The sequence below is a fragment of the Citrus sinensis genome, chromosome 2, assembly GCF_022201045.2.
Source record: "Citrus sinensis cultivar Valencia sweet orange chromosome 2, DVS_A1.0, whole genome shotgun sequence".
Taxonomy (NCBI): Eukaryota; Viridiplantae; Streptophyta; class Magnoliopsida; order Sapindales; family Rutaceae; genus Citrus; species Citrus sinensis.
In genome coordinates this window covers 22748217-22757437 of record NC_068557.1, presented here as the reverse complement: position 1 = coordinate 22757437, position 9221 = coordinate 22748217, and the positions used below count along the sequence as shown (strand labels likewise).

Here is a 9221-nt window from a genome sequence, read left to right as displayed (position 1 = left end):
TGAAATGAATTTAAACATAGGAATTGAGTGAAGTTAAGGCATATCGACGTGAATAAAGAGGAAGAGAGGTTAAAAGTGAGGGGGCAATATATGCTAATTCCTTGATGATTGCTTTTAATCACTTCAAGAACCTATTCTAGTAAACGTGTCAACAATCTACGGAGGTGGGATGTGATAAACTTGCAAAATATTTAGGAATTTAGTGGGTCCATGTCAGCTGATAATATGCCAAGGGGAGGCAGGCAATGGTACTTCAGTGGAAATACTTTTCGGGTTCTTTTAGTTTGAAGCTCTCTCAAGATGCCAATTGATTTTGATGGATTAAGTTGAAATTCTTATTTTTAATTTAAATGTAGAAGGCACTTAATCTTAGGTTAATTTCCAGTTGAATCATGCACTCATAAAATCTAAAAAGGAAAAGTAAAATCAGAAAATATTTTTAAAAAAAAATGATTGGTTGTTAAAAAAAATTAAAAAAAAATACAAACGAAAATCCCCTAAATAGAATGTTGCAGGCAGTACTTATCACAAAATTTGCTCTCAAGTACAGATAAAGTCAAAAGAAATAACGATAACTAACACCCATGAAAAATCATCTCGAAAATCATTCATTCTTATTCCCATTATTCAGTTTCAGTGCTCGAGGGGGTTAAATATTCCCTTCAATTATGTGGCGTCATTTGAGACCACAAAATCAAAACAACCAATGATAAATTAATAACAAAACCAAGGGCCAGCCAATGCAATGAGATAAAAGTGTAACAAAATTTATGCACCCGTGACTCTGGCATGCTGCCAAATTTAGTTCACGGGCGCATAAACTCTTCTATATAAACAACACAGCCCAATCAATGCCACCATGTGCACAACCCTGAGTGGTCTTGAGAGCTGAGTTATTAAATCAACTGCAGCAGCTAATTAAACGAGTAAGAGGAGAATTGTCAATGGAGACGGGAAAGAAGTTGGTGGTTTTGTTGGCGGTGGTGATGATGATGGGCATTGAAAGCTCAAGGGCACTAAGTTTGTGCAAAATGTCTGACGCTGGGCTAGAAGCTTGTAAGCCATACGTGACACAGGATGCACCAAACACGGCAGCCCCATCGGCTCAGTGCTGCAAGGCTCTTGCCGGGGCTGACTTGCAATGCTTGTGTGGTTACAAAGGGTCCCCAATGTTGAAAGCTTTTGGGATTGATCCTGATCTTGCCTTGGCTCTTCCTGCCAAGTGCAACCCTCCTATTGCTGTTCCATGTAATTAGTCAATTAACTTCACTGATTAATTGAACTAATACCAGCTACAAACTTAATTTGTTGCTAATCTTGCTGGGGTTTTTCTTTACAGGTTCCTAAATGAGAAATAGCATGTGGAATAATCGTTGAAGGATGTTTGTGGTCGTGTCCGTGCTGCATGTTAGTTCATGTTGTCAACATCTTTCTTTCTATCTATTGTTGTTTGTAATTTACCATTGCTGTGCTTTATGCAATTTATATAAATACGAGTGACATAATTAAGTTTGATTAAATGATACTGTGTTTTTATTATCATATCCTTCCTTGCTGATTCAGAACTGGTAGCCTGCAGTCAGCCATAATAGCTTAATCTGATAAAAATGATCGATTCACATTATTTTGGGTTTCTTTTTGTAATTGAAATATTTGAGAAAGCATTTTAGATCAAGAGCAACTAGCAAAGCACACAATTAGTACTCAAAATCTTTCCTTTTTTTTTTTTCTCAAGAAAAATACTAAATATATATATATATATATATATATATATATATAGTCCTTAATTTGCAATCTTTTTCTTTTTAATTTTTTAGTGGCACGTAGAAACAGATTATAACTTGATTAATTTGAGTCATCCGAGACACGTATAGTAAACGGGAGAAGGAAGCTATCTAACCAAAACCACCAGTTCTTGTTGGATAAGAAAATGGTAGCAGGTAAACCTGCCCTAGACCATGAGCGATGAAGTTACCCAACTTAGAAGAAATCTTAATGATCACATTGGAAAATAGATTAAACTGTATAACATATATAATTATATTAAAGTCTGTACTATAACGGTTGTGAAGACAAGATTTATTATTCTCACAAATCAACGCTAATCGGGGCAACCATTTTTAGTGTCGTCACGAAAAAAATTTAGAGGGTACCGTCACATACTCACAAGCAACAATTATAAGATAATCTAACACTAATTAAGACCCTTTTTTTTTTTTTTTATTTGACAAGGGACCTTAAAGTCAATTTAGCAAATCTAATCTCTTGATTGAATGGGATGGTGATATTTATAACAAAATCTTTAGCGCGGACACTTGTCCTTGAAAACGACGCAGTTTTGTCTGCAAAAAAAAGACCTGTGAGAAAGAAGAGGAAATTTTTCCTCATCAACACTAAATGGAAGGCAAACCTAACTACACCTAAGACATCAAAGTGTTTTAACTTAAAATACTAACCTAAAAGCTAAGTTATCACTTAAATTGAAAGCTTAAACTTGCTTTAACGGTATACATACATATATTTTTATTTTCTAATCAATGTGGAATAACTCAACTCAATTTCTTAACTAACAAGAGGGACGAGATATTGAAATGACAAAATTAAAACCTGTTAGGGACCTAAATGGTGAAATAACATTAAAAAAAAAGTGGCCAAATCGGCATTCTCCCTTAATAGCAATACAAACCCGCCATGTGATAAGTTTAAACAACATGTCATGGATATAAACGGTGGCAATTAATTAAAATCTAGTTCACGTATGGAACGTTCTTCTATATAATTTCAGATCAGCTAGGGAAGGGAGTGCAATGCAAGTAAACTGCAGGTAAGGTAACTGAGAGAAATATAATATTAGAAATGGGAATGGGAAACAAGTTAGCGGTTGTATTGATGATGGCGGCGGCGGCGGTGACGGTGGCGGCGGCGGTGATGGTTGAAAGCACGTGGGACCAAGCAGCAGGTTATTACTGTACGAGAAGGATCGAGCCTATTCGATGGAGATGTCTGCAGGAAGATCTGACCAAACCGAACCCGGAGTGCTGCATGTCTCTTCTTGGTGTTTGCAACACCGACTGCTGGTGCTCCTCGCAATTCTCGGACGTCGTGCGTTCCCTTCAGATTGATTATGATCTTGCCATGGCTCTTCCTTCCAGGTGCAATCTCAGATACGTCAGGCCCCGCTGCGCAGATTACACGTACGTTTAATTTTAACTATATATACTTTCTGTGTTATTAATTGATTAGTCGCCTGATCTTTTATATACGTATGCATGCAGCTTACTGAATTAGCGAGCAGGACGAAGAGGCCTACAGGTTTAAGGAACGTTACTGCCTGCTGGTTCACGTCCAATTAATACGGCTGTATTTATTATTTCCTATTAATAAGTGTGATCTGGTTAAAAATAATGTTATGACCTAATAATATAGTACAAATTTCCTCTTTGATTACTCTGTTGATAATTGCTTTCAAATTGACGGCGAGTGATGTGATGAATGTGATATTGAAGAAATGGCTAATTTATTCTTAATTTCAAATCCAATTATATGGATGATAAATTAATTAAAGAGAAATCATGGGCTGGCAGGCAGGAACTAGACGTATATGTAGACTGTAGAGGCCCAGCTCTGCTCTCTGCTCTCATGTCGTATAAAAATTGAAATTATGCCAATTTGTGTACATGTTTCTTGTTTGACCCTCATTGATAGGTTTTATGTTATAATTTACTCAAGTTTATGCTTAATTTGATCATCACGATCCTCATTGTTAGCTCTCTTTTTTTTCTGACTTTATAATCTAACCTACTCAAGTTTATGGTAATTTCTACAACATCGCCTCGTTGAACTAAAATTTTGATTATGCCACAAGAATAATGAATTTCATGATAAGAAAGGTTCAACAAATAAAATTATATCACATTTTGTGGATTCTTACAAGTTATAGTATGATCGCACCTTTGAAGATGTAAATTTGAGATTAAATAGTAACGTTTATATAATTGTACATCGTCAAATTGTTGCTAGACAATATTGTCTAGCCATTTTACAGTGTTGACTTACAAATAGATTGTTATCCCTAGCTCAAATTTAAATATTAGAACATCTATTTATTTTCCACATATCAATTTTCAAATTGTTAAGATAAGTGGACGTTAAAATAAATCAAAATTCACACACATTCACAATTGAAAAGGCGATAAACCAATTGGCACCAATAGATCTTGTATAAGTAGCAGGCATATTATTTGTTCAGTTAGGTTGATTTCTAATTAAATCATGTATTCATACAAGCTCAAAAAGGACTATAAAAAAAAAAAGAAAAAGAAATAACAACTCATAAGATTTACAAGTCACTTATAAGAAAATTAAAATTGCTCAATAGATAAAGCCAAAAAAAATAGTAACAATAACAACATATATAAAAAATCATTCTGCCTCGGCTCTTCCTTCCCAAGTGCAACACACTTCTTCCATGAATGAAAGCATCTTGATATCACGCATTTTAATTTTTTTCTCTCATTATTATTATTATTATTACCAATATCATGAATATATTAGATTATTTTTTTTTATAAAATTTCTCCCGTACCACCGTGGTTTGCTTATATAATAGAAATATGTGCGTGTTAAAATTTTATGTGTATCCCTACAAATAACATGTTTCACCCGTTAGAACTAAGAATTTCGTCACACATAGGGACTAATTAGATCTAGGGATGGGAAAAGAAACTGACCTGATCCTATATTAGTAGTTTTTTTTTATTTAATTAATCTCAGAGTAGTAATTTTCATTTTGTGTTGAAATTTGGTAAATTTTCATTTTTTGTTGAAAATTGGTATTAAAAAAAAGGACTAAAATGAGATAATTACATTAAACCTATCTTCTAATAATTAAGATAATTTGAAGACAAAAAACACTCAAAGTAAACAAAAAAAAAAAAACTCAAGATTACCCCTAATCCGAATAATATCTAAATCCATCGTAATGGACTTGGATTTAATTTTGGACCGAACTTGACTGGACCAGCGTATAATTAACACAAATTTTTTATCCGACAAGTTCGGATTGAATTTAGATTACTGTTTTCTCGATCCGATCAGGTTGATCCAAACCCAAATCTACCCACCCCCAATCTGATTACATCCTACACATTACATCTATCAATTGGTATTTAATGTTAATAATTTAGAATAAATATAAATAAAAAGTTGAAAGATAATAATATTTATTTACTAAATGATAAAATCAATTTTAATTTGTGTGATAAATGATCAATTTTTATGATTTTGATACAATCAAATTACCTAAACAAAAGATATTTTAATCATAAAACTCAAATCCAAACCCAAACCCAAATCATTATTAATATGGGTTGAATTGAGTTGGGTTAAACAAGTTTGGGTTGGTTTGGATTACAACCCAAACTTTTTCTGGTTTGGTTTGGGTTGACCTAAAACCCAACCCAAAGCATCAAGCGACTCTGTTCATGCCTTTTTACGGGTTTTAGTGACAGCGACAAGCTGAGGAGAATTAAGAAATGCTCACTTTTACTGTTAAGTTGGAGGTGTAGTCTTGGAGATTTGCAAACTCCATCGGATTTTTGCACGCTTCAAGAATTGTAGATTAAAATATGGGTTTTGGAGCGAAAAAAAATTAATTAATTTGAATGTACGTGGGCCAAGCGGCCGAAAGCCCAAACCCTTTAATTATTTGAAGTATGTAAGAAGTACTTTTTAACTTTTATAATATTTGAAAGATATTTAATTAGAGGAGGGTTAAATGATATCATATTAATTGCTGATAATAAATAAGTAAAATTTGGGAGGGAAATTTTGTTCACTGGAGACTTCAGCCCCTTGCGGTCACTACTAGTACTAAAATTCTGTCACTGATCTATATCATTATCATGTCTCGGCTGATTCATCTTTATTAGTATTATTGAGTCCTTATTTATCACTATCACTATTCACTTAAAATTTTTAAATCAAATGATTTTATTCAATATGATATTTAGAGCCTAGATCTTCGGTCTGATTCCTCAATTTCATCATCTCTCATCTCTAGCAAAAATTAACGGGCTCTTGTTAGAGATGGCAATGGTACCCTCAAACCCGCCCACTGCGGGTAATTTTGTGGGTTGCGGGTGGGTTTGATATTAGAAATTAAAACCCGCACTAAATATCCGATAGATACCTGCATGAATATTCGCCAAACCCACTTTTTTTTGTCCAAAAATTTTTAATGTAATTTTAATTGAAAAATAATTAAATCTAAAAATATATAAATAAAATAAATGTAAAGTGTAAACATGTCATGTGTGGTGTGTGCAAGTTGTAACTCATAACCTAACCTAAAGGAAACCCAAACTATTTCCTTTTTATTTGTGAGTAACAGCCGCAAAACCTAACCTTTCAAATTGTTTCCCTTTCACCCGTGAACAATAGCTGCACACCCATGAATTTTTCATGGCATTTGTGGTTTTTTTTTATGAATTTATATATTTTATATTTAAATTTAAGAATTTGTGTTGGATTGATGTTGAAATTTTAATTTTCTATTTACATTGATTAAAATTAGAATTCAGTATGTTATGTGAAAATTTAGGTTATTAATATAAATTTACATATTAAACATTTGTGATTTTAAATGTAAGAACCTGTAAAAAATCCGTCGAGTACCATTGCGGGTTTGGTAATTGTCAAAACCCGCAGCAGGTGATTTTTCTTAAAAAATTAAAACCCACAATGGGTGCGGGTGTGGATTTAATAATAACAAACTCGTTGCGGACGATGTCCATTATCAAATGATTTTATTCAATATGATATTTAGAGCCTAGATCTCCAGTCTGATTCCTCACTTCGTCATCTCTCATCTCTCGCAGCGCAGAAATTAACGGACTCGGATGACAATGGTACTCGTGAACCCGCTCACGCAGTGAGTGCAAGTGTGGGTTTAATAATAGTATACTCACTGCAGGCGGTGCGGATTACCATCCCTAAATTCCCTTGTCCAAGATAGCCTCGAGTTCAATAGCAAATCCTTCGCCAGCTCAAAAATGATCATGAAAAGGATTTCCATTCTTTGCTTCCTTTTCTGAGATAGCTAGATAACAATAATCATGAAAACTTTAAGCAAAAGGTAATAAAAGATAAAAAAGGAAAAGTAACATCAACATTATTGCTAGAAAAATTGGACAGCGACTGAATAGTTAAAGTACAAGCATACATGTGAAATTTGATGACTGCCTATCACTAGGTTCGCTCGATCATTGTGATTTATGAATTCGAAGATTCACTCGCCAAGGCGCTCCATGTTCCATTCGATTGGCTATGATTTGCACATGAGAGGAATTAAAAAGCACGCTTGGCTCTAAAACTACGATTAAGAATTCACTTGACTCGAAATATTAAGCTCTTAGGTAATTAATATTAATATTAAAAACAAGTGTTAACAAAGACTATATGTTATCTGACATTTGATAAATTTGTTAATGTAGATTAATGTTGACAGGAAGCCTTTTATACATGTCGTATTGTTTCCTAACTTTGTCATATACCTTTGCTGTAATTTTATGTGATTTACAAAAAGAATGAGTTGCGCAAGTGATTCCTTGACTTGGATCTTATAATATCTTCTTTGAATTCTCTATTTAAATTGAAAACCGTTTAATTAAGTTGCGTAGATCAACAGTGAAATGTGCATAAAAAATATTATTAAGTTGCGTAGATCAACAGTGAAATATGCATAAAAAATATCACACCATCACCATCACTAGAAATTAAGGGAATTAATTAAAAAATATCACTATAACATTTTTTTTTAAATATTGATATATTACAATTAGAACTCTACTAATATTTACAGCCAAATAACAATTGAGACTCTCATTCATAATTATAATGTGACACAGTTCATTAATGACTCTCACTTAATATTAGAGAGAAATCGATTCTACCCCCAAAGTGGGGAGCTAAATAAACTCCTATAAGAAGGGAGTCGAGTCTCCGTATGATTGGAACTCGAACTCATGTGCCTAAGGTTATTGGGCATATGAGTTGCCAATGGGCTCATAGCCCATTGGCTATAAGACTTTTTTTTTTAAAAAAAAATTATGCAAAATTTTATGTTAATTCCAGTACCTATAACATTATTCTGCGTGGATATATCATTATATTGCAAATGGATTCCTTAGTGATTGAAATATTTGAGAGAGCCTGCAAGTTGAGTGGCAATAAAGAAATCTAACACAAGTTCAAAGATTTTTTTTTAAAGAGTATTGCTCATGATATTTACAATCATACAATTATTAAGATTAGTTTATATCAACTCTAGTATAACACCGTTCAAATTTTAATTTTCTCAAATACTTGAGACGTCAACTTCACTATTGAGAGAAAGATTGCCTTCCCTCACATATTTCTTTTAAAAGGCCTCCGAGAACCCCCCAACCCCTCCCCGCTCCCCCCCGGCCCGGCGTTCATAATTCCTTTTCCGACAACCTCAAATCAAATCACAAAGGGATCCTGTTAAATTTTGCACGTGCCCTCCTTGTTCACCTCATAATCAATAGAAGACCAATCTTAGTAATAATAAACCAATCATGTAACGTACCTAGTTAATAACATTTATGCTGCCAAGTTTTAGTTCTAGTTGTAGTTTACGGTCTCGTAACTTCAGCCAATTTGTCCCGTCACTTGAGTGCTGCCGTTGTCTTTTTCAATTGTTTACTAACTCATCCTGTTGGAGAAGGACTAGCACCTTTGGACGCGCATCGGATTGATCATGATCTTTCCACGTGCCTTGCTCAGTTCCAACCGGATCACTTGATTTAGCAATCTCTTTTAATCTTGCTTACCCTTCTCTTCTAGTAAATCAACTGGAGCTTGTAGTAAAGCCGCCTAATTGTTGAAGGATGTTCCAAGTAAGCTGTGCTTGGTATAATTTTTGAAATAAAATTTATTCAAGTATAATTTTTATTAGTAAAACTTTTATTTAAAAAAATTAGTTGTTTGGTTTTAATGAGATCTTTTTATTACACATTGCAAAATTACTTTAATAGGTAATTTTTTTGATTATGTTATAGAAGAAGTAAAATAAGATTGTTAAATAAAAAAAGGAAAATATCTATCGTCTACCTGTTTTTTACATATTTTTTAAGAATACACAATTCTTTCATTTTTTAGCTGGAATCCACCTAAAGTTACATTTTGTTTCACTTTTCCAC

General features: G+C 33.4%; 2 protein-coding genes across 2 annotated transcripts; both read left to right on the top strand.

The window, feature by feature from the left end:
- The first annotated feature begins 848 nt into the window (after window positions 1–848).
- LOC102625697 (putative lipid-transfer protein DIR1) lies at window positions 849–1520 on the top strand. The gene is made up of 2 exons (XM_006492173.4): window positions 849–1248; window positions 1340–1520. The coding sequence occupies exons 1-2, from the start codon at window positions 945–947 to the stop codon at window positions 1345–1347; spliced, it is 312 nt and encodes a 103-aa protein (XP_006492236.1). The 5' UTR covers window positions 849–944; the 3' UTR covers window positions 1348–1520.
- Window positions 1521–2787: 1267 nt separating this feature from the next.
- On the top strand, window positions 2788–3442 carry LOC107174343 (uncharacterized). Its single transcript, XM_015525144.3, has 2 exons — window positions 2788–3194; window positions 3276–3442. Exons 1-2 carry the CDS (start codon window positions 2857–2859, stop codon window positions 3286–3288), a joined length of 351 nt encoding a protein of 116 aa, XP_015380630.1. The 5' UTR covers window positions 2788–2856; the 3' UTR covers window positions 3289–3442.
- Window positions 3443–9221: the final 5779 nt, after the last annotated feature.